The sequence below is a fragment of the Onychostoma macrolepis genome, chromosome 25, assembly GCF_012432095.1.
Source record: "Onychostoma macrolepis isolate SWU-2019 chromosome 25, ASM1243209v1, whole genome shotgun sequence".
In the NCBI taxonomy this organism is placed as follows: Eukaryota; Metazoa; Chordata; class Actinopteri; order Cypriniformes; family Cyprinidae; genus Onychostoma; species Onychostoma macrolepis.
Genome location: NC_081179.1, coordinates 24735412 through 24761367, shown reverse-complemented (window position 1 = coordinate 24761367; position 25956 = coordinate 24735412). Strand labels below are relative to the sequence as shown.

Genomic DNA, 25956 nt, shown 5'->3' with positions numbered 1-25956 from the left:
ACATTTTTTGTGCAGTGTTTCTCCATCGCCAAATACTGGCCTGGCATGCATACTATTCATTAGCATAGAGGTTTTTTGGGGGGGTTTTTTGGACCAGTGAAATCAATATTTTTGTTTAAATTTTACTTATAATCTGTTGACACAATTTTATTGAGTAAATATAGTGGATCACTTTTTATTACTTAACTCAACTTGATTTTGTTGTGTTAGTATTAATTATATTTTCAGTGTTTATTATACTTAAAGGCTGCAAGTTGATTCAACTTAAAACATCCAATGCAGCCACTTGCCTCATTTTTTATAAGTTAGATCTAGGTATTACTTTTTACAGTGTAGTAGTTTGGTGCTCTGATATAATAGAAGGTCACACTTTGCCTGAAAACTTCGAAAACCACTGGTCTTTAGCTCAATGAAAAAGATTCTAAAAACAAAAGAAAAAAGAAGAACATCATCACATAACTCAGACATCCTGGTGTTATATCATGTGCCAGCCATATGTAGACACTTTTATTAAGATATAATGATCAGGGTGTGTAGAAAGACTGGGTGAGAGAAATAAAATGTGTGCAACACTCTGGAGCAGAGGCTGAGGAGAGTACCAGCAGTTAATGCAGAATTAGAGCATAAAATGCTTGAAGTACTTAGCCCACTTCATAAACTTCATCATGTTCATAAACATTAAGCCATGGACAAAGAGGCATTCTGCATTCCCAATTTACATCAGACTCACAGGGAATATAAACACTGAACTCTATGTAAACCCATGATAATTAAATATAAATATTAACACAACTGTCCCCACACTTTATGTAAATCTTGAAAATGATTGAGCACATCTCTTTTACTTAAACTGCCACTCACGAGAATGAGGTTTGACACCTTCAAGTCACTAGTAGGTAAAGTCTATGCTCATAGAATACTGCAGTCAAGAGTATCAATTGTACATTTGAAGCAGTAGCTCATTCTGGATTAGCACCATTTGTATAGTGCTTTTTTGGCTGCCATGGCATTGGTTATGATAAGAGTAATGCAGTTAATTGGCCACCCGGTGATGGCACTAACATGCTCTTACACATACTTAGCGAATCTGCAAACATCTACATCATCAATGCTTTTCTTTCTGAACACTCTGCATAGAGTTTTGCATAATGTACATGCAGTCCATATCTTCTGAATTTACAGTGGTGGCTGCTAAGACTCTTTACTCTGCACAATTGGTGTCAGTGTTGGTGTTGTTGGTCCAGGTTTGAGATAATACAGCTCTGGCTGATTCTGTGGTTTCAGCTGAGTCCTCATATACAGGTGGTTCTCTCTCAGACTGAGCTGTAGTAGTCTCTGGAGGGTAAGGAGGAGGTGGGAGATCAAACCATGTGGGTCGGCTGTAAAAAAAAAATAATTATTAGATATATGATTATGGTTGAAGGACAAAGCTAATTATTCATTATAGCCCCGTTTCCACACACAGCATATTCATGCAGCATATTTCAACCACCACTTATTCGCATAATTTAAAAAACAATATTACTGTTATCGTGTCATGAAATGTAGTTTTAGAAGTATTTCAGGTGAGTATGTAGTTGTTTAAAACTCAAATCTGCGGTTTATTTATAAAAACAGCGCCTATTTGAAAATGTGTTTCACCGATTTCGGAGAAGTGAGCTCCACATGATCAGCGGGTGCTCAGTGCTCATGTTTCCCAACGAGAGCAGCCTCAACTCGGCTAGTCCTTCTGACATTTGCCACTGGCTCTGATGTCTCTGTAGTTGTTAAACATAAGATAGACTATAATTTATTTTGAGTAAATCTAACAGGTAATCTTTGGTCTTTATTCTATTACACTGTAAAACCTGACAAGTTAGGTTAACTCAAACGGTTTGAGTTACCGTGACTTGTCGGGTATATATCTTAACTTAAATGGTTTAAGGTTATCAGTTCCTCAAACAGTTTGAGTAAATTTATTGCCTTAAAAACCCAAGTTAGGTTAACTCAAACCGTTTGAGGAAACTGAAGTGCTGATTGAGCATTAGTGATGAACACCTGCTGTTAACAAACAGAATCACTGACAGAAAGAGAAACACAAGAACAACTAACTTTAGTCACAGCCTTAGATGAAATCAACTGAAATAAAATACATTAAATCTTAAAATCTGATTAAACAACCCCACAAACAGCATCACCAGCTCCACTTATTAATAACCAGACTGACTTTATTTCTGTCAGACATCTACAGAAGATCTTATTGAGAATTAACTAAGGTTTAGATGTTGATTTTTCATTTGAAGTAACCATGTTAGAGATCAGTGTCTGCTTTAGTTGGGCTCTTGACCCTTGATGTTTGTGTTATTCTTTTTTTTTAACAATGCTACAATGCATGCTGGGTACTAGCATAGTACAAAACTCATCTATGGCTCCCAGCATGCATTGCTGCAAGATTTTTTTTAATTTATTTTTTTTAATGTTCACCATTGCTGAGGTTCACAAGCTGATTCTTGATGTCTGTGTGAGTCTAGCTACTACCATAGAGAAAACTTTTTATGGGCAAACTGTTTGGAAAATCCTTTATATTAACTGACTCCCAGAACCACTTGCTTTTAGAGTCACTATTATTATAATCAATACAACATCTGTCAATCAATCAATGAGTCTATGTTCACTAATAGATGATTGTCATTACAAATGTATAACAATCAACTACTGATCATTTTCTCGGGGCTTTTGAGTTGTAACAAATATGCTTCAGGAACACATAAAAAAAAAAAAAAACACAGACATCAAGGTTCAAGAGCGCAACTAAAGCAGACACTGATCTCTAACATGGTTACTTCAAATTAAATAAGTCAACATCTACACCTTAGTTAATTCTCAATAAGATCTTCTGTAGATGTCTGACAGAAATAAAGTTAGTCTGGTTATTAATAAGTGGAGCTGGTGATGCTGTTTGTGGGGTTGTTTAATCAGATTTTGAGAGATTTTAATGTATTTCATTTCAGTTGATTTCATCTAAGGCTGTGTCTGAAGTCAGTTGTTCTTGTGTTTTTCTTTTCTTCAGTGATTCTGTTTGTTAACAGCAGGTGTTCATCACTAATGCTCAATTAGCACTTAATTAATCAATTAATTACTTGACTGCAAGTTTTCCAACTTAACATGGTTTAAGCCAAGGGGAATTGGTTTACTCAAACGGTTTGAGTTACTCTAACTTGTCGGGTTTTACAGTGTATTCTATTAATATGTTAAAATGTAAAAGAGACAATATTGTTTGATATAATATTTAGTTTCATTGTAACGTATGCACGTTCCCTGAACTACATTTCTGCACCTATTAATATGTTTAAATGAAAACGAAAAGAGGTGTTTGATATCATATTTCGTCTTATTGTACACAGTAAAACCCCCAGTGTTAAATCAACACTCCCAGTGTATATATAATCCACACTCAGAGTGTTAAAAAAGTAACACTGAAACAGTGTTAAAGTTAATGAGATAATTAGTTTAGTAATTGAGTGATGATTGAGCATTAATGAAGAACACCTGCTGTTAACAAACTGAATCACTGAAAGAAAGAGAAAGAAGAACAGAGAAAAAGAGACGAGACGAGCAGAAATACAAGAACTACAACTGACTTCAGCCACAGCCTTAGAAGATAAAAGAAGACATTAAATCTCTGACGATCTCAGCACAGGATGATTAAACAACTCCACAAACAGCATCACCAGCTTCACACATTAACCAGACTGACTTTAGATGTTGATGTTTTAGTTTTGTTTGAATTAACTTGTCGGGTTTTACAGTGTATTCTATTAATATGTTAAAATGTAAAAGAGACAATATTGTTTGATATAATATTTAGTTTCATTGTAACGTATGCACGTTCCCTGAACTACATTTCTGCACCTATTAATATGTTTAAATGAAAACGAAAAGAGGTGTTTGATATCATATTTCGTCTTATTGTACACAGTAAAACCCCCAGTGTTAAATCAACACTCCCAGTGTATATATAATCCACACTCAGAGTGTTAAAAAAGTAACACTGAAACAGTGTTAAAGTTAATGAGATAATTAGTTTAGTAATTGAGTGATGATTGAGCATTAATGAAGAACACCTGCTGTTAACAAACTGAATCACTGAAAGAAAAAGAAGAACAGAGAAAAAGAGACGAGACGGGCAGAAATACAAGAACTACAACTGACTTCAGCCACAGCCTTAGAAGATAAAAGAAGACATTAAATCTCTGACGATCTCAGCACAGGATGATTAAACAACTCCACAAACAGCATCACCAGCTTCACACATTAACCAGACTGACTTTAGATGTTGATGTTTTAGTTTTGTTTGAATTACCATTATCGAGGTCAGTGGTTGCTTTAGTTGGGCTCTTGACCCTTGACTTAAAACATTATAATTTTTTTGCTTGCTGTAACTGTGTGTTTGTTCAGACGTGTTAGTTATGGCAAAAAAGAAAAAAAGCCAAGGGAAAGTGAGCTCTGGGCTGGTTACGTTTCAATAAAGATGTAATCAGCGCATAGTGGCTTGAGTAACTGATGCAATTTGGAGTATAGTGACTGGTAGATTTATTAGTTAATTTTGTTATTGAGCTTATGATATACATAGTTTAACGTCCGACAGTTTTAATATTAATCTGAAAGACTTTTGATACTTATCCTGCACTGGAAGTTTGCTTTTCTTCATCAAACAAACTTCATGAATCAGCATATGAACCTCAACAATGGTGACAATCAACATAAAGCTCCATGTTGCAGTGCATTCTGGGAGCACCAATCAAAACTCATCCATGTCTCCCAGCATGCAATGCAACATGAATAAATTATACAGCTGTCTTAGTATTTTCTTTTATTCTTACATTTCCTTTTGTTTTGCTATTTTGTTGTGACTTTTAGTAGCGCGTTTTGTGATGTTCACAGATGATCTTTTTATATGAATTTGTTGATTGTCACCATTGTTGAGATTCATACGCTGATTCTTGATGTCTGTATGATAATGCAGTCTTAAGCCCTTAGTGCCGATTTACTTTTGAAAGTTTTTCAGATTAATCTTAAAACTGATGGGTCAAATTTATATTTAACGTGAACAAAAAAAAATTTCTAACCCATTAATGACTATGCTCTGAGCAAAATCGGTTAACTAAATGCTGGTGATTTCTTTACTGAAGTCTAAACATCCATAACTAATATGTCTAAACAAACACACAGCTACAGCAGCCAAATAAATTGTAATGTTTTAAGTCAAGGGTCAAGAGCCCAACTAAAGCAAACACTGACCTCGATAATGGTAATTCAAACAAAACTAAAACATCTAAAGTCAGTCTGGTTAGTAACGTGTGAAGCTGGTGATGCTGTTTGTGGAGTTGTTTAATCATCCTCTGCTGAGATCTTGAGAGATTTAATGTCTTCTTTTATCTTGTGTTGATTTCATCGAAGACTGTGGCTGAAGTCAGTTGTAGTTCTTGTATTTCTGCTCGTCTCGTCTCTTTTTCTCTGTTCTTCTTTCTCTTTCTTTCAATGGTTCAGTTTGTTAACAGCAGGTGTTCATCATTAATGCTCAATCATCACTCAATTACTAAACTAATTATCTCATTAACTTTAACACTGATTCAGTGTTACTTTTTTAACACTCTGAGTGTTATATAGTGATTATATATACACTGGGAGTGTTGATTTAACACTGGGGGTTTTACTGTGTAAATACAGTGAAGAAAATTGCAGTAGCCGAGGCCAGCTGACTGACATTATCAAGTACGCTGCTGTTCCATTTGCAGAATTACCAGACTTGTGTGATGGAAACGCAGACAGCAACAGGTCTGCGGGAAAAAAGTTCCTGGGACAAATTGTTCCAGGTAATTTTGGTGGAAAAGCGGTTTATCTGGTGAAAGTAGAGGACTAAGATCTTTACAAGTTTTGAAAAAAATAAATGTATTTTTACAAATATTTATATCTATCTATTTATCTATCTATCTATGAAATTTATATATCTATATAAATGAAAAGTAGGTCACACTTTATATTAGGTGGCCTTAACAACTATGTACTTGCATCAAAAAATAAGTGCAATGTACTTATTGTGTTCATATTGTATTGCAAAACACTTTTGCTGCTAATGAGGTGGGATAGGGGTAAGGTTAGGGACAGGTTAAGTGGTATGGGTAGGTTTAAGGGTGGGTTAAGCTGTAAGGGATGGGTCAACAGTGTAATTATAAATGTAATTCCAGAAATTAATTACAGATGTAATTACATAAAGGTATTATTAACAATATAAGTACAATGTAAGAAGTGCATTGTAAAAAAATATTAATTTAAATGTAAGTACATAGTAGTTAAGGCCACCTAATATAAAGTGGGACCGAAAAGTATTATAGAGCTTGCCTTTATATTATGAGAATTAAAAATGTTTTTTTTTGTCAGCCATTCGACATTGTAAAAATCAAGGATCCGAACACAGTCACCCAGTTTCAGATCGATCAACGAAATCGTTTCAAGGCCCTTGCCGATCTGACGGACATCGAGCAACATTGGACGGGTATCCAAGAGACATTCTTGGTGAGCACGGATTCTGCGGGGATGGCAGTTATATCCACGGGCACTGCGAATAATCCGCAGGTCGGGTAATATAAACAAAAAAACAAACAACAAAAACAACACATTCTAATTGTTTGTAGGTGGGTCACAGGTGGATGAAATAAATCATTAATGATGCAAATATTTTCTAAAATATGAACATGTTTTAAATGCATTTTTTTATCAGGCAGACAGACATACAAATTTCATTTTTGAGTGTGTTCGCCTGTTTGGAAAGTTGCAGTAACAGAAACAGTGACATTCCAGATAAAGTTTGGTGAGAGTAAAGCCTGTGTTTGCTATTAAGAAAGTGTAGGCTAATCGGGCTAAAGAAAAAATTTTAGCAGCCTATTATTATTAGCATTTGTATACAGTATCATGTTACTTACGGCTCCGTCCTCCGGTGCCAACTCACTCCAGGAGCAAAGCAACTGGATTTGCGAGACCACAAGATTCTGGGACGCTTCAGAAACATGCAGCAGCGCAGCTGGTATAAACACAAGCATTGACTAGAGTGGCCGCGATCAGCACCGGTGGCCGTGTCGGAGCTGTAATGTGCCACAGACGTGTGCGGTGATGCGCAGATCAGCTCTCACGTCACTGAATCTGCTGTTAAAAATTAACTATCCATTCATCATATCATCATGAAAAACTTAAGAATTACAATCGGGTGCGGGTCGGGGTGAGATATCTAAATCATAGAAAAATATAGATGCGGATGGGTGGCTGGTGGATAATTTATTTGAATCAGCAGATACAGGTGACGTTTCAGCTCATCCGCGCATCTCTAACAGCATGCGTTACTTACTACCTTTAAATTAAATAGTGATATCCTATATTTCAGCTTTATAATAGCCACTGGCCACCTTACTCTCTAAGATATTGGCATCGGCCATCAAAAAAATTAAGAAAATCACATTGGTCGACCACTATTCTTAGCATTTGTATTTGTAAGCATACCCAACATCCAGTACAGCCTGCGAGTATGATGGTGGCAAGTCTATCGCAGTTCTTGGATATTGTGAAAGAGAGAGCAACTGGAGACTATGGACTGAGCTGAATGCCTCTGTTGAGGATGAACACTGGGGTGAAAGGTCATGGCTTCCAGGATGGGCATGTCCTCTGTCCAGTATGACAAGCTGGGAGAGCAGGAGCGGTTGGTGGCAGGCACCTCTGTAGACCCCCTGTGGCAGCAAAACACTTCGCTTTCTCTGATGGTGCAGGACAAGGGCCAGCAATGCCACTACCAGGACAAAGATGATGGCACTGCCTATAACTGCATACGTGATACTGGGGTAATAGCGTAGTCGATAATCCAGTGTCACAAAGTCCTGTCCAGGGGATTCTGAGAGGAATAGAAAATAATTTTAGACTTTTTAGAAAAATTCCTATCACTGACATTACTGGGTTAATTTTTGTTTGTTTGTTTTTTCCCCAAAGGTTTTCATATTACATTAAATGTAGAAAAACAAACAAACAAACAAACATTATAAATACAAACTAAACAGTAAGTGATTTGTAATAAATGGGACTGAAGTTGTGTTAAATTAAAAAAAAGTCACTATCTAGATTTAAATAAGAAAAAAACTAAAAGCTGCAGTCCGTACCTTTTTTTTTTGGTTAAAAATGATCTGAAATCAATTTTTGAGCAAGTACATAACCAGCCAGTATTCAAAACTACCTCCTTACCTTAGCCCAATTCACAACGGTAAGCCTATAATGTAATGTAATTTGAGTGGTACTGGTAGGAATTCAGGGGGAAATCGAGCATGCCGCCACGTCATTACGTCACATCTGTAAACATAAATAAGTTGTCCCGGCCAGTTGGCTATATCACATGTGAGGATCCTGCAGGTGGTGTATCGTTTACAGCCTTTTCTAACAGAAGCTGTAATAATTAAATTTATCATTTTGATGGCAGATTGTAATCCAGAAAGGATTATGTGTTTATGAAACACATGTGACTTAAATTAGATTATATTCCAGTTTTAAACGTGCATCTGATTATGCCGGTGCACTCAAAAAAAAAAAATGATTTGGTCTAAATTTACATTTTATGTAATTCAATTGCATAACAATTTTCCATCCATTTAGATTACATAGTTTTAACATAAACAAATCAATAAACTTAATGTGATTCATATGCATCAGTCATACGTGAATGAAACAGGTAACACTTATGTAATTATTCACAGCAAAGTCCCCACAGAGTGTCCAAGTAGAATTGAAACAGTGTTGGAGTTAAGAAGATAATTATGTGATGATTGATCATTAATGATGAACAGCTGCTGTTATCAAGCAGAATCACCGAAGAAAAGAGAAACACAAGAACTACAACTGACTTCAGCCACAGCCGAAGATGAAATCAACTGAAATAAAAGAAGACATTAAATCTCTCAAGATCTGATTAAACAACCCCACAAACAGCATCAGATTGACCGATTGACTTTATTTCTGTCAGACTTCTAGAGAAGCTTTTATTGAGAATTAACAGAGGTTTAGGTGCTTTATTGTTTTGTTTGAAATCACCATCAAAGAGACTACTGTTTCCTTTTGTTGGGCTCTTGACCCTTTGTGGCATTAATATTACACTGGTTGCTTTAACTGTATGTTTATATAAAACACACTTAGCTTAACCAGCAAAACCAAATAAAAAAAGAAAAGAGTTGTGGGAAAATGATCCACTGACCTCGTTTCAAGTCAAATTTCTCATTATATGGAGATTGTATTGCTTTACATTTGTTTATTGCTTCAGATTTTGCAGTACTGTAAATAACAAATTAGAAAAATTTACAAAGCACTTTGTGCACAGAAAGTTTTCATCTATAGCATCACAAAGACCACAGACATCAAGAATCAGTGTATGAATCTCAACAATGGTGACAGTCAACAAAATATTCAGATAAAACTCTGAACATCAACACATGCTACTAAAAAGTCACAACTACAACAGCAAACGTAAAAAAAAAAAAAGTCAATTCAGCTGCATTGTTTATTCATGCTGCAATGCATGCTGGGATACATGGGAGAGTCTTGTACTATGTTGGTTCCCAGCATGCATTGCAACGAAGCATTTTGTTGACTGTCACCATTGTTGAGATTCATACACTGATTCTTGATGTCTGTGCACAACGTGATTAGTAAATTTTACTAATCTGTTATTTACAATACTGCTAGATCTGAAGCTATGCACAAATCTGAAACGATATTCCATATGATCAGACATTGTACTTGAGATGAGATCGGTGGACATTCTGCCCACAACTCTATTTTTTATTTGTTTGTCCTTGCTGGTTAAGCTAAGTGTGTTTTATATAAGCACACAATTAAACCAACAAGTGTAATGTTAACACTAAAATGTCAAGGGTCAAGAGCCCAACAAAAGGAAACACTGGTCTCTTTGATGGTGATTTCAAACAAAACAAAGCATCTAAACCTCTGTTAATTCTCAATAAGAGCTTCTCTAGAAGTCTGACAGAAATAAAGTCAATCTGATGCTGTTTAATCAGATCTTGAGAGATTTAAAGTCCGTGTAAAGTAATATTAAAATATGTGTTCTGAGTTTATCACACAACAGAAAAATGTGTTATTAACCACCCAGCCAAATTTGAATGATAAAAAAACCGTCAAGTAACTAAAAGAAGTTATCAAAATCTTTGAAAAATAAGCAAATACCGCTACAACCTGAATGGATGCTACTGATGCTACCTCTAGTAGCTTAATTGGATTTATACAGCCATACATGTTTGAGCATGCAAGTTCGTTATTTAATTGTAGACGCGCTGCAGTGAGTTGAAACCTTCTCGTTTTCAAGGCGAGCGCGGCTCATGGTTGCTTAGCAACAGCAAACACCACAAGAGCGCAAGCTCCGGTGAGATTTGAAAGAAGAGAAAGCGGTACAGCTCTCGTTTTTAGACCCGGGTATCCACCCTAGAACCGTCCCTGCCCTGCCACAGACATTCAAAAAGACAAACTAAGAACTTGACCTTTCAACATAGTTATTATAGTGTTAGGGGCGGGGCAACGCTCGGTGGCTCTATTGCGTCATCGAGCCACCGTTTTAGCCCCACCCAAAAAATCCTGAACAGAATTGGTGAAAAACTGTTTAACGGTTTAACTCCACAATTCAGTACTACATAGTTCAGAGTCTATGTAATGTGTTTCAGCAATACATTTCTAACATTTGTAATGTGTTTAGAAACAAGTCTCAGAATTCTCTTTACACGGACTTTAATGTCTTCTTTTATTTCAGTTGATTTCATCTTCGTCTGTGGCTGAAGTCAGTTGTAGTTCTTGTGTTTCTCTTTCCTTCGGTGATTCTGCTTGATAACAGCAGCTGTTCATCATTAATGGTCAATCATCACATACAGTAATTGTCTTCTTAACTCCAACACTACTTCAATGCTACTTTAACACTCTGTAGTGTGGAAACACATGAACACTGAGCAGTGTGGGGACTTTGCTGTGAATTATTACATAAATCTTACCTGTTTCATTCACATATGACTGATGCATATGAATCACATTAAGTTTATTGATTTGTTTATGTTAAAACTATGTAATCTAAATGGATGGAAAATTGTTATGCAATTGAATTACATAAAATGTAAATTTAGACCAAATCATTTTTTTGAGTGTGTCAGCCTACGTGGCATTACACAAGATTTGTAGAGAACCAGTGCTAAGGAAGGATAATTTGCTTTTGGGTTAAAATAATTTTATATGAAATTCGAATGGTATGAGAATTATAGATTAGACTGTACAGAAATTGAAATCTATACGCTAATACATACGATAATAATATTATAAAAATAATAATTTGCACGGTTTGATGTGATATGTGCAAACCGATCATTAAATTTAATCACCATTTGTAGTGCGATTTATTGTAATGCGTTTTCCTCAGTTGGTCAGAACAAAAGTGGCAGACTTGTTACTAACTTGTTCAGATGACAATATCTGGTGAAAATTCTTATTTGGGTCATATATTCCAAGAAATAGGCTAGAATCTGTGATTCTGAAGTACAGTATCCACTTTCGATTTTGAAATGTGCAGTGCTCATGTTTATTCTACGAAGTATTTGTGGTGGTCAGTTTGCGGGCACCACAAATAAATCAATGTATGGGAAACACTGTAGTCTCATAGCTGAAGTGTAAATTCTGCAGATTACATCATTGTCCAGTATTGTATAAAAACGTTAATAAAATAATAAAAACGTTTTCATAATTGTAACATTTATATATATATATAATTAGGCTAATCGGGTGCATGTGTAATAACTTGTGAAAACTTGATGCTACAGCAGCACTTCTTTTTCGTCGTCCTCTTGTCTGATGCACTCAACCAAGCGTTCTAATCACGAGCTGAATCAATGAATCTTAACTTTGTCATCCTGGAATGATGGGTGAAAAAGCTACACACTGCATCAGTTAGGGATCAAATAATTGTTGCCAAACATACATGCCAGAAACATATTAATCTCTGCAATAATGATCCAATGATCCAATTGGATTTAAATAAGCAAATACTAGTATTAAATCATTATGGCATGTTGTATGATTGGCAACAATTCTTTTAACCCTAACTGATGCAGTGTGTAGCTTTTCATTTCTCCAAAAAAAAAGAGAAAAAAGAGAAAAAAAAAAAGGATGACAATGGCAAGAAATAGCTACCACATAAGCTGGAGCTGAGAAAAAAGAAAAAAAAAAAAAATCTTAAAACAACTAAACCAACCTGCCAGTGAACTGGGTCACAAACAAATGCCACTTGAAAGCTTACAGCTGGTTAAAGGATCTCTTGCATTCAAAATGGTCTCCACAATCTCAGATGATCAGTGCTGTGCTCGAAATCGCCCTCTATACACCCTCCCAGTGCATTTTGAGTATTATTTAGCCATTTAGTGTACATCGGTTGTACACTTATTATTGCAAAGCATTGTGGGATTGAATGAGTGTACTTGATAACATCCGCTATGATTTTGGACACCACTGGGTGTTGCCTCGAATAGTGCCCTATTAAAGGGGTCATCAGATGCCAATTTTCCACAAGTTGATATGATTCTTTAGGGTCTTAATGAAAAGTCTATAACATACTTTGTTTAAAATTTCTCAATGGTAGTGTAAAAAATTACCCTGTTTTACCCTGTCAAAATCAGCTCTGTTTTCAGCACGCTGTTTTAATCCATGTTCCATTAAATGCTAATGAGCTCTGCTCACCCTGCCCCTCTCTTCTGTGGGGTGACGAGCAGACTATAAACTTCAGCCTAGGGCTGTCACGATAACTACTTTTTGTTGTGCGATATATTGCACCAAAATTAATTGCGATAAACGATATTATTGTCATTTTAAGACAATTTTATTTCACTGATTATATAATTACAATATGACAATATAATAGCATAATAATGCAAGTGCACTCTTTCAAAGAACAAAGAACATTTTATTCTTAAGAATATTTAGACATTGGAACCGGAATGTGAAAAAAAAATATGCTAAATAAATAAAACAAACAAATAAATAAATAAATAAAACAAATAAATAAAACAAATAAAACAAACGCTAAATAAATAAAAGTTAACGCTCATTCACGTTAACTGGCTCTCCTCTCTCATTCGGCTTAAAGCCAAAATGTTCCCACAACGGAGTTTAAGATTGCGGCTTTGAAACCAAGTCCATTGGGACTTGTTCTTCCTAACTGGCTGTAGATGTCACGAAACACTTTATAACGCAGTGGGTTAACGCCTTCTCTTCACCTGTCGCTGTCCGCTCTGTGTGCGTGTGAGGGAGACGCTGCCGCCCCGCCTCCGCCACAGAGAGCAGACGAGATGACAGAGGCAGCGCGATCGACTAAAATGTTGTGATATTAATTTTTATGTAAAAAAAATTAATATAATCATTATTTTTAATTATAAAAAAATGATCCGTCGCAATATATCGCGGCACCAAAAATGATCACGCTCATTTCCATATATTGTGCGATAAGTCGATATATCGACTATCGCGACAGGCCTACTTCAGCTGCGAAACTTTCTAATTAGCACATTATTAGGAAAGGCGATTTGCAAAGATTCATTAAAAAAAAAACTTATACTTATGGGGTTATATCTCTGCCACAATTCTGAGCACGAAAGATCATATTTTGAGCGCGCAAACTGAGTTTTGTGGAGAAAATGTTTGTCTCGCAAAGAAGAAAGCACTTTGAGCATACGAATATCAATTTTGCATTTAAAATAAGTTTTTGTATGTGTGCAGACCTTCTCTTTTGCGTGTGCAACGTTTCACTAGCTTGCTCCCCTGGTGCTCGCCCTCAGTGCTCTCTAAATGCCGATGGCTCGCTTGCTCAACACAACCCAGCGTTACAATATGCCATAATTCCAGCCAATCAGAGACAAGGCTGCTAAATTCTGATTGGCTGCTTTGACAACCAATCACAACATTCCCTGCATTACCGACAACAGTGGAAGAGGAAAAATACAGTGCGTGCATAATTATTATGCAAGTTGATATTCTGATCATTTTCGTGCTTTTTATTAAGAGTGTCTTTCTACCTGAGAATTTCTCCAGCATGCAGTATATCATATGGATGGAAATGATTCTTCACATGTGAAGTTTTTAAAGAATAGGAATCTACAGTGCCTGGTTTACACAGTTTTGTGTTTTAAAGAAACTGATCTGCAAAAACTGTTGTTTTATTTGTGTCTGTAAGAGATGGATGAAATGTGTTGCAGCAACCATTCAAAAATTGTTTTAAAAATAAATGTGAAAACACATTAAATTGATATTTACAGTTGTTTTTTTGTGTGTTGTGTAATTGTATTACAGAAAAATAATAATTTTACATTGCTTTGTGATCTTTATGTATTATTATTGGTAATACTGGTAAATATAAAGGTAGCAAGGCAATAAGACAATAAATAACCCAATGTTTAGGTAATATTTAACCCAGCAAAACAGTTAACCTGACCTCACAGGTTGGGTCAAATAAACAACCCAGCATTCTGGGTTAAATGGTTAAACCCAGCACTTGGGACAAAACAACCCAGTGTGTTTTCTGTCCCATATTTAAGGTTGGGTTATTTTTTAAACCAGCACTTTTAAGAGTGTACTTCGAAATTTGTCTATTGCAGTGGCAAATATTCACCAGCTGACAGGATGTGCAAATGACATGCAAAACACAGGCTTTCTCACCTGAATGACAGGGGTTTTAGTCTAAATAAAAGGCTAGTAGCAGGACTTTAAAATGAATAGATGTGATTATGATAATTTGATAAAATGAAGAGAGTGCGCCCGCCGCACCGTAGTACGGATCATTTTACTTGGTTGGCTGTTTCAGATACCGTCACGGAGACCACTGAACCGCTGGTTTCATTGTACTCGTTGTTGTATTTTAAAACACAATTGCAATGTTTGCAATTTACATTATTGGCATTTAAATAAAATGATCCCAAATGTAACTGTGGCTCGTGGGGCTGTGCCGGAGACCGCTGAACACGCCTCTTTAAATGGTTTCATTGTACTCGTTGTTGTATTTTAAAACACAATTGCAATGTTTGCAATTTACATTATTGGCATTTAAATAAAATGATCCCAAATGTAACTGCGGCTTGTGGGGCTGTGCCGGAGACTGCTGAACACACCTCTTTAAATGGTTTGATTGTACTCGTTGTTGTATTTTAAAACACAGTCGCAATGTTTGCAATTTACATTATTGGCATTTAAATAAAATGATCCCAAATGTAACTGCGGCTCGTGGGGCTGTGCCGCGGTCTGAGAACCGCTTCTATCGGTGGTGCTAAAGACAACACTGCTGCTCACATGAATCATTTTAATGCGATTATGACACAAGTGAGGTACAAAGCTTTGTTTATAAGAGAAATAATGGGTTGGCTGCTAACCCATCATACAAATCTTTGTTTATAAGAGAAATAATGGGTTAGCAGGCTGCTAACCCATTATTTATCTTATAAACAAAGCTTTGTACCTCACTAGCAATTTAATTTGCTAAGAGCAGGCAAATGTTACATTGGGACTAAGAATTTGCATTCATGCTGTTCGATAGCCTACCAGCACATTTAAAGCCATACGCGGCGTTCTGTTCTGACGGTTGGTCACAAATTTCCAGGAATTTTATATTTATTGTTTCTTTTCCCAAATCCTTTCTGTCCCACCCTCTAATTTCACAGGTTTATTTTATTGTCATTGATTTTTAATCAGTTTTCGCATCTCTTATTGTGGTAAACATGCAAATGAAAGATTTCGTGGCCATGAATTAAGAATTTGTTCTCTATGACTTAATTCGTTCCCTTATTTTAGTTAAATCATGGGTTTTCTAGGGAACAAATTAATGAAACAAACAGTGCCCACAAATGATTAAGTCTAACGTAGAAACAAATTAAATTATGAATTATAGCCTAAGCCTATATAACCCATTGTCGAGGGTCAAAACACTGCTCTTCCGTTCCGATCAAAACATCAAACAGGTTCTCCCCACTCACACCCACTGAGAAACCTGATGAAAGTGCTCTAGTTATTGGTGATTCTATTGTACAGAACGTGAAAATAGAGACACCAGCCACCATAGTCCATTGTTTACTGGGAGCCAGAGCGCCTGACATCTTGGCAAATTTAAAAGTGCTGGCTAATGCTAAACGTAAATTCAGTAATATTGTTATCTCCCTGCTTACCGTGGTGATGAGATTCATAGCAGACTGTCGTCACTCAATGGCTGGATGTCTAAGTGGTGCCCCCAAAATAACATAGGCTTTATAGACAATTGGAAGAATTTTTGGGGCAGAACTGACCTGTTGAAAAGAGATGGTGGCCTGCTGGGGTGGTGCTGCTCTTCTCTCTAGAAATATGGCACATAGTCTTAGAGTTCATACTTGATAAACTGGGGCCCAGGTCAGAAAGCAGACAGACTGGCTAAACAGACCATCTGCTAGCCGCCTCACGCCACAGAAGTCAGTTAATTCTCAGCACATAGAGACTCCTTCACCTAGATATCACACTATAGAGACTGTGTCTGTTCCCCGTACTAGAAAATCACAAGTGCAGTATGGAGTACCTCAAGGCTCAGTACTAGGGCCGTTACTTTTCATGCTTTACATGTTACCCTTGGGAGATATTATCAGGAGACATGGTGTTAGCTTTCACTGTTATGCTGATGATACTCAGCTCTATATTTCTTCACGGCCCGGTGAAACACACCAAATTGAGAAACTAACGGAATGCATAGTCGATATAAAAAACTGGATGACAAGTAATTTCTTACTGCTAAATTCTGAAAAAAACAGAGGTGTTAATTATCGGACCTAAAAAACCCACATGTAATGACCTAGAACACTACTTGGCGGCTGCTCTGTCAATTCTTCATCATCAGTTAGGAACCTAGGTGTGCTGTTTGATAGCAATCTTTCATTTGAAAGCCACGCTTCTAGCATGTGTAAAACTGCGTTTTTCCATCTCAAAAACATATCTACATTGCGACCTATGCTCTCAACGTCAAATGCAGAAATACTAATTCATGCGTTTATGACCTCAGGGTTAGACTATTGTAATGCTTTATTGGGTGGTTGTTCTGCACGCTTCATCAACAAACTACAGTTGGTCCAAAATGCAGCAGCTAGAGTCCTTACTAGAAACAGGAACTGCACTGCACTGGCTCCCTATCAAACATCGTATAGATTTTAAAATCTTGTTAATTACTTATAAAAGCCCTGAATGGCTTAGCTCCTCAGTACTTGAGTGAGCTCTTATCACATTATAGTCCTCCACATCCACTGCGTTCTCAAAACTCTGGCCATTTGATAATACCTAGAATATCAAAATCGACTGCGGGCGGCAGATCCTTTTCCTATTTAGCACCCAAACTCTGGAACAATCTACCTAACACTGTTCAGGAGGCAGACACACTCTGTCAGTTTAAATCTAGATGAAAGACACATCTCTTTAACCTGGCTTACACATAACACACTAATACGCATCTATTATTCAAATCCGTTAAAGGATTGTTAGGCTGCATTAATTAGATCAACCGAAACCGGGAACACTCCCCATAACACACGATGTACTCGTTACATCGTAAGAAGAATGGCATCTATGCTAATATTTGTCTGTTTCTTTCTTATTCTGTTTCTCAGTCCGTATCCGATCAGATGGTGGATCAGCACCAAGAGATGATGTCTGCAGCCCTGATCGTCAGCGGAGACCAGGACACCTAGATGAGCCCCAGAGACATACATTTTAATTATAATAAACTAACAAATATATATTATAAAAATAGTCTGAGTATTCAAATAATGAATAAAACACAAATATAACAAATACATTAAATTATAAATTAAAATGCTCCAACGGGACAAGACCACAGGAATCAGATAAGCCCTTTACACAATCTGACATGGCTGCGGTTGGAATTGAACTGCGAGTTCTGTCTGGCCAGAGGAGAACTGGCCCCCCGACTGAGCCTGGTTTCTCCCAAGGTTTTTTTTCTCCATTCTGTCACAGAGGGAGTTTTGGTTCCTTGCCGCTGTCGCCTCTGGCTTGCTCAGTTGGGGACACTTAACTTCTAGGGATTATCGTCGATTTGATTGCACAGATACTATTTAAACTAAACTGAGCTAGACAACGACATCTCTGAATTCAATAATGAAATGCCTTTAACTGAAAATTGAGTGTTTAATCTTATCATTATACATTACTGACACTCTATCCTCCAATTTGATACTGTTAAGTGCTTTGACACAATCTGTATTGTTAAAAGCGCTATATAAATAAAGGTGACTTGACTTGACTATATAGGCTATATCTCTGTCCTGCTCGTGTCCCGCAGCCCTGTCGATGCACAGAGCCCAGGAAGAAAACAATTATATCTGGGGAAATTACAATTAAACATGACTTATTTAAACATGACTTGGGCAATGAGCGCAAGCATGCAGGGGAGCAAGCTGGTGAAACGTTGCACGCGCAAAAGAGAAGGTCTGCACACATCCAAAAACTTATTTTAAATGCAAAATTGATTTTTGTGCGCTCAAAGTACTTTTTCTCCACAAAACTCAGTTTGCGCGCGTGCAAAATGCACTTTTGTGGGCTCAGAATTGTGGCAGAGATCTAACCCCATATATACTCACTTCTTCTGTAGTTGAAGCTGGATCAAGAGTGATTCACGCAAACATAGATGTATTTAGGCAGATCGGGGATCAACACATTCCCTTCAAAAACGAAAGTAACGTTAATCCTCTGCATCTTCAGCGGCTCAGATATCGGGAGTAAATGAAGACTGCTATGTTCATTATTACAGCCAACAACAAAACACCTCAATCACTTAATCTGAGACATTCTTGTCTTCCCCTGCACCAGAATCGACACAATGGCAGACAGCTCACAGCTCACTCAGGGTGGGTTTAAGGTAAGACGGCCTTGTCAACCAACTATCGTAGGAGCGGCCTGTGCAGAACTACATCATTCTGACAGGAACAGCCTGATTTGAGAAAGGGGATTTTAAAATAGGGATTTAAAAAAAAAAAAAAAAAAAAACACTGGGTGGATTTTTATCATCATAGGATGGATGTGTACACACACTTCCAACACACATTTATGTTCAAACAACATGTAAAGTGAATTTTGCATCCAATGACCCCTTTAAGGGGTGCTTTTGGATACAGCCCAGATTTCAGCAGAGAGTACTATTCAAAAGCCACACCCAAAGGTTCTACATCTCCAGCTGGGGGTGCCAGCTGCTGCCTAGAGGCTGAGACAAAAAAGATCAGTTTTGAGGAGATCTCTGCAGGAGTGATACCAGCTTGAAAAATGTATGTGGGATGGCCAGAACAGTGACACTAGCAGAAAATGAACTCTATCCTCCTGTACTCTCACTGAACAAGGTTTATCTGTGGAAAGGCAAGAAAGTGTGACCTTGGCCATGCACATGATAGAACAATACAATACAATAAAATATTTATTTACATAGCACATTTAAAAAACAACCAAAGTCGACTAAAGTGCTGCACAGAGTATGCAAAATAAAAGAGATCAACAAGATTATAAACAATAAATCAAACTATAAAACACACACTGTAAAATAGATGAGGTTCACCAAAACAGACAATCATTGCAGAGCAAGTCAAAGGATATTGAATACCATGGAAAATAAATAAGTTCTAATAGTAGACTTAAAGAGATGATGTGACCCTTTGGCGGCAATGCACACATAGTCCTTCGCTCTGCTCACTTTGTCAGAAATTGTATATATCCTGTCAGTAAACTTTAAACCACTCTTTATTTAGCTCACTGCGAGTACCCCAGCAGTCAAGGACAGCCGGAAAAGAGAGAGTGAACAATCGCCAATAAAGAACAAATTCAAAGATTCCACCATCTCCAGAGAGGATATCGACGCTGTTATAGCTAACGGTATCAAGTTAGCGCTTAAAGAGCAACAAAGTACTCTCAATTCAGTAGTGGCTTCGACTGTAAGAGAAGCGATGATCTGTATTAGGATATACAAATGACCAACGATTCTGTAAAAGAGCTAAAAGCAGAAGTTGAAAAGCTAGCCATCGCGGCGAAATAGACACATGACCGGGTCGATTCTGTTCAAGCAGCTGCACGTGAGGATAGAAGGACAGTCACAAACTTAAGAAATCAGCTGGAGCAACTCACCGAAAAAATTACGAACATTCGAGATAGGAGCAGGAGAAATAATGTACAACTTGTGGGGTTGCCGGAGGGGGCGGAAAGGCTCTGATGCAGCTGGCTTCCTAATCTTTCCAAGTGGATCCCTTCCCTGAAAGGCCATGACATCGAGATTGACCGGGCCCAGCGCATGTATGACGGAAGGAAAAACTCTGAACGGCCACGTACTCTCATCCTCCATGTACTAAGATGGCATGACAGATCGGCCATCCTGAGGGGTGCTCAGCAGGCATATCCGGTGAAACATACGCAGGACAATGTCATGCTACTATTTTTTCCCGACTTTAGTCCAGCCACAACTGCCAAGAGAAAGAGCTTTAATCCAGTCTTGAAGAAGATGACAGCACTTGATCGCCAGCCCTTTCTCACCTATCTGGTGGTAATTTAACTACGGCAAAAAGGTGAGCAGATGGTGTTCGACTCTCCTCAAAAGGCAGAGGATTTTGTTACTTTACTGTCACTGAAGACAGATTATTCTGCAGCGCTACAAAGCAGCGGGAAGGCGTCAGCTACCGTCTCCATCCTCTCAGCTGAACAAGGGAAAATTAACGACGAGGTCTGTGGTGATCCTAACTGCCCTGAAGAGGACAATAACAAGGTGGCCATGGACACTTGTTAATTTCTTTTTGGAATCTTGCCCTGTACGTTCGTATGCTGATTGGTAAATAATAATGATTTATTTTCTTTATTATTAATTATTATTATTATTATTATTCGGTCTGATGGAGAGCAGGTTCAATCACTACACTTTGGCTCAGTGGGCCTTTTGAGGACATGTCTTGTGTTGAAGTGGGCTGCTCGCACATCAACATTTGTTTCTGCTGTTTATGCAGACCTACACTCTCGGTAATGTGCAGTCTGCTTTGATTTTTATACAGAGTTGTTTGTTGTTCCTTGTTTTTTTGTTGTTGTTTTTTTTTCTATGCCCTTCAACAGACATCAATACTTTTATTTATTCTGCTTTTCTTTTAAAAGGACTATGCATCTAGGTGGATTGGTATCTAGGATACATACTAATGTTTACATGTCACTGGCAGTATGGCACTGGTTTTGTTTCTCTTCGCTTAGACAGAATATTGGCACAATGCATGTTCTGAATATCTTATCATTGAATGTGAATGGCCTAAATTCTCCTATTAAGCGTACCCAGATATTAGAATTATTAGAAAATTAGAATATTTGCACCGTAGATCGATTTCCTGTGCCCTGATACAAGAGTCTCATTTAAAACAATGCAATGTGGCACGTTTTCAAAACAAATATTACAAACTGGCAGCCTTCTCTTGTGCTCCTAATAAAACTAAGGGGGTGCTTATCTTAGTCGATAGGTAGTTACATTTAACTATTGAACATACTGGGAATGATGATGAAGTTAAATTTGTTTTTATACGCTGTAAAATACATAATGACAGGTTAGCACTGGTCTCCATTTACTGCCCGAATGAGGCAGACAGTGCATTTTTTGACAAATATTTCCAATATATTACTTGAGCAGATTGATTATCCTTTAATGGTAGTGATTTTATTGCTGTTTTAAATCCTGCACTGGATAAATCTCACCCTGATACTACAGCTAACCCATCCACTAAATTATTGAATAAATTTATCACTGAACTTAATGTAATCGATCTTTGGAGAATCCAGAATACTACATCTAAGGACTTCACTTTTTTTTCTAAAAAGGGTGGAACATCTGATGGGAGGACCTTTCAAATTTTGTAACTGCGTATGAACCTCAACAATAGTGACAGTCAACAAAATATTCAGATCAACTCTGAACATCACAAAACAAGCTTTTCGTTGATTGTCATCATTGTTGAGGTTCATACGCTGAATCTTGATATCTGTGTGAGTTTACATGATCCTGTCCAAATAATTTCTGCATAATGACTTAATGTCCAAAATATTAAAACAGAACAAAATGTCATGCAGTGGTATTCTAGAACTACTATAAAGTGAAATTATTAAACCTAAACAACATTCTCATAGATCAGCCTCTGTATGAGGTCTTGATGAAATCAAGACACTAAATGTTCATCAATGAACATCCAACACCATCTGATCAGTTTGTCTTGACACAACTTTTGCTATAACAAATGTGCTTCAGAAACACAGTTATATCAGTCAGAAAAAGTCAAGGGTGCCCAACTAAAGCAAGCGCTTACCTCCATAACGGTGACTTCAATCTTTATTATTTTCAATAAAACAGCACTTAGGCTTCCTGGAGGCTAAGTGAGGGCTGCCCATGCAGAGCCAGTGCTAAGGGGCCAACGTTTTGCCAATGAGCAAATTCTCAGGGGCCCTGCGCTGGCAGCCCTAAGTGGGTCCGTAAAGGGCCAGTGCAGGCTTGTTTGCAGGGACTGTATCAGCAGGTACTTTTCTCCACATGTTTTGGGAATGTCCAATTGTTGTCAATCTATGGACTCATGTGAATTCTGTTTTGTTCCTTTTACTACAAACTGAAATTGAAATTCCCAGCCAACAAACTTATGTGGGGCCCAGATGGGTGGCACCTGGGCTATCTAACTGGGCCCCAGCCAGTTTTGTCCTCGGTTTCCATGAGGGCCCCACATGGGTCAGCCCAGATGAAACAATGAAATGAACACTGCTCAGTATTCAATCTCTGAAGATCTCAGCAGAGTTTAAACAACTCCACAAACAACATTACTAGCATCACTTATTACTAACCAGACTGACTTTATTTCTGTCAGACTTCTATAAAAGTTTTTGTGAATTACAGAGGAACAGATGTTGGTTTTATTGAAAAGTATATTTGTCACCATTATGGAGAATAGCGTTTGTTTTAGCTGGGTGGTTGGCCCTTAAAGTTTTAACTTTAGTTTTTCTCTGGCTGCTTTAACTGTGTTTGTTATGGCAAGACAAGCAAGAAAAAAACTGTGATGAAGATATAATCATCGAGTAGTGACCTGGCCTAGAGACTGATTTCTAATTGCACAGATGATGTGGCAATATCTTCACATTAATGACACTTGACGTGTGAGTGAACACGTGTACATTCAAAAGTGCAGAAGAATATTAAAACATATGTTTCACAAAATGCTTTGAGGTCAACGCAATTCATGCTGCAATGCATTCTGGGAGCAGCCCACAAATGTCAACCATGGCTCCAAGCATGCATTACAGCATGAATTGCATCACCATTGTTGAGATTCGTACACTGATTCTTGATGTCTGTGTTTCTGAAAGAGTTGACACTTAAAAACCCAAATTCAGAATTCCGAATCTGTTTTTTTTTTCCCCCTTGGAGTTATAAATGTGAACAGTGAATTTGTTGATCATAACAAGCCATTTGCGCTCTATGAGAAAGCCTGCTTTATAACATTAAAATCTATACAACCATCAATAAGCAACCATTATCAGGTGATAACCTTTGCATTTAACTGTCTTTGCACACAACATGCGCTCTAAATACATTGTGGCAAAGAAAATAAACATGTAGAATAGCATAAGAGTCAAGAGCTCTATTAAAGCAAACGTTATTCACCATAATGGTGACTTCAAACCAAACTTACTTTCAATAAAACATCTACATCTGAACCTCTGTATTTCTCAATAAGAGCTTCTCTAGACAATCTGACAGAAATAAAGTCAGTCTGGTTAGTAATAATGATGCTAGTAATGCTGTTTGTGGAGTTGTTTAATCCTCCTCTGCTGAGATCTTCAGAGATTTAATGTCTTTTATCTTCAGTTGTTTTGCAGGCTGTGGCTGGAAGTCAATAGTAGTTGTTTTGTTCCACCCTCCCTGTTGTTTGTTTCAGTGGATGTTGTTTTGTTGATTTGGAAAAATAAAAAGTTGATCACAAAAAAAAAAAGAGTAGACTTAAAAATAGATAAAGTTGAGGCAGATCTGATATGAACCAGGAGACTATTCCACAACTTATGGCCAACAAAAGAAAAAGCACAATCACCCCTGTTTTTGAGTCTTGCCCTGGGATCTTGAAGTAAACCAGCATCGGCAGATCTGAGTGTATTGATGCAACAAATCAGATAGGTACTGTGGAGTCTGATTATGGAGAGATTTATAGACGAACAGTAAAATTTTAAAATCGATTCTATATTGACTGATTGACTGGCAGCCAGCGCAATAAGATCAAAATAGGTATGATAGACTCATGTTTACGTTTCCCACAAAGGAGCCGGGATGCTGCATTCTGAACCAACTGCAGACTTGAAACATGACTGAGGAACAAAAGAGTTGCAGTAATCCAACCGAGATGAGACAAAAATGGCTTCGACGAAGCTGACGAAGATGATAAAAACAGGACTTGATCACAGCACTTATCTGTTTATCAAATTTAAGATTATTATCAAACCAAACCCCTAAGTCTCTGGCAGGTGTAGTGCTGTATGGAGTAAAAAGTTCAGATTCAAAATCATGTACACAGTGATCATTTGAGCCAAACAAGTTGAATTCGGTTCATCTTCAAGACGAGCATTTAAAGATGAACATCTGTGCTGGAGGCAACATGGGAAAAAAACAAAGGAGGTGGTCGTATCAGGGGCTCCATGAATAAAGAATAAGAAGCTGCAATAGTAGGTAAGGCTATGGGAACCATCAGGTGTCATCCCCATTCAAAGTAAGGGGGCTTGTGCCCTCTCAGATTTTTGAGCCAAAAATATTTGAATTCAGCTTTCAAAAGACAAAAATAATATTTTACTTTTGATAATTAACACTTAGTTTCGTACAATCACACCGGTGTGATTAGAACATTCGGTGCATCACATGATCAACTGCTAAATTCTAATCTGTGTTTGTGCTTTGGCTGGCGCTGAGCCAGAAACGGACATACTCAGCTCAAGCTGAGAACAAGCTGCAATGTTTCAACCATCTTACCCCGTGAACAAAATGGAATGCCTTTCAAAGATAAACCATTAATAGGCACAAGCTCCTTTGCAATGGCCACCACATAACCCCAATCAAACAACTTTAACTTCTTTGCTAAAGAATCTAGACCCAGAGGTGCTGGAGGAGACAAAGAATCAAATGGGACACTGTGAAGTCTTGGTAGAAACAAACAAAGTCACCTCATTTTTACCAAATCAGGTCCATGACCTGAGAACAAAACCTCCATTCTCTAGGCTTCTGCTGTGAAAAAAGGTCTGCTCTTACATTCAAACATCACAGAATGTGAACTGCATTGGGCAAAAAAATTAACTTACGATCAAAGCAGAATGTGCCTACACATGGGGCGAGAACGCATGCCACCCTGTCATTTCAAATACAACACCACCTTCTTGGTTTTCCATCCTCACAATGACATCAAAGCCCCAGAGGTCTGGAAAGAAGAACCACCACCATCATCTCAAGTCAATATTTATGCCAAGAGAGCACATATTGGAATACATAAATATTATTACATTCACAATAACTTTTATATAAGTGATGACGTTGGTGTTCTGACTGAACGCATTTTGTCAAGTGAAGTGAATGTACTCAAGAATGTACTGTCAGTCGGAATAGGCTGGTGATTTGAATCAAGTTACCATGCTGGTGAAATCCACAGAAAGAGAGAGGAAGAGGACGTTAATCGATTAAACAACATGAGTTATCCACTCAAAATGTCATGTTCACAGAACAGAGAGGGCCTTTTGCAATTCTGCTCACTATATGGGATATGAGGTATGAGAATTGTTTTGAGCCTCTCTTTGAAACAGGAAATTCCCGAGATGGCT

General features: G+C 37.5%; 1 protein-coding gene across 6 annotated transcripts in view; it reads right to left on the bottom strand.

The window, feature by feature from the left end:
- Positions 1-392: 392 nt before the first annotated feature.
- Positions 393-25956, bottom strand: part of ldlrad3 (low density lipoprotein receptor class A domain containing 3) — a 135099-nt gene continuing 109535 nt past the window's right edge. For 2 of the 6 annotated variants that reach the window (XM_058766553.1, XM_058766554.1), the window contains 2 exons: positions 7534-7918; positions 395-1379 (listed from right to left, as the gene is read on the bottom strand). In XM_058766553.1, coding sequence (XP_058622536.1) covers positions 1202-1379; positions 7534-7918 — 563 coding nt within the window. In that variant the 3' untranslated portion in view covers positions 395-1201. Of the gene's footprint in view, positions 1380-7533; positions 7919-25956 lie in introns of all 6 variants that reach the window. The other 4 variants (XM_058766556.1, XM_058766557.1, XM_058766555.1 and 1 more) reach the window with 3 other exon arrangements.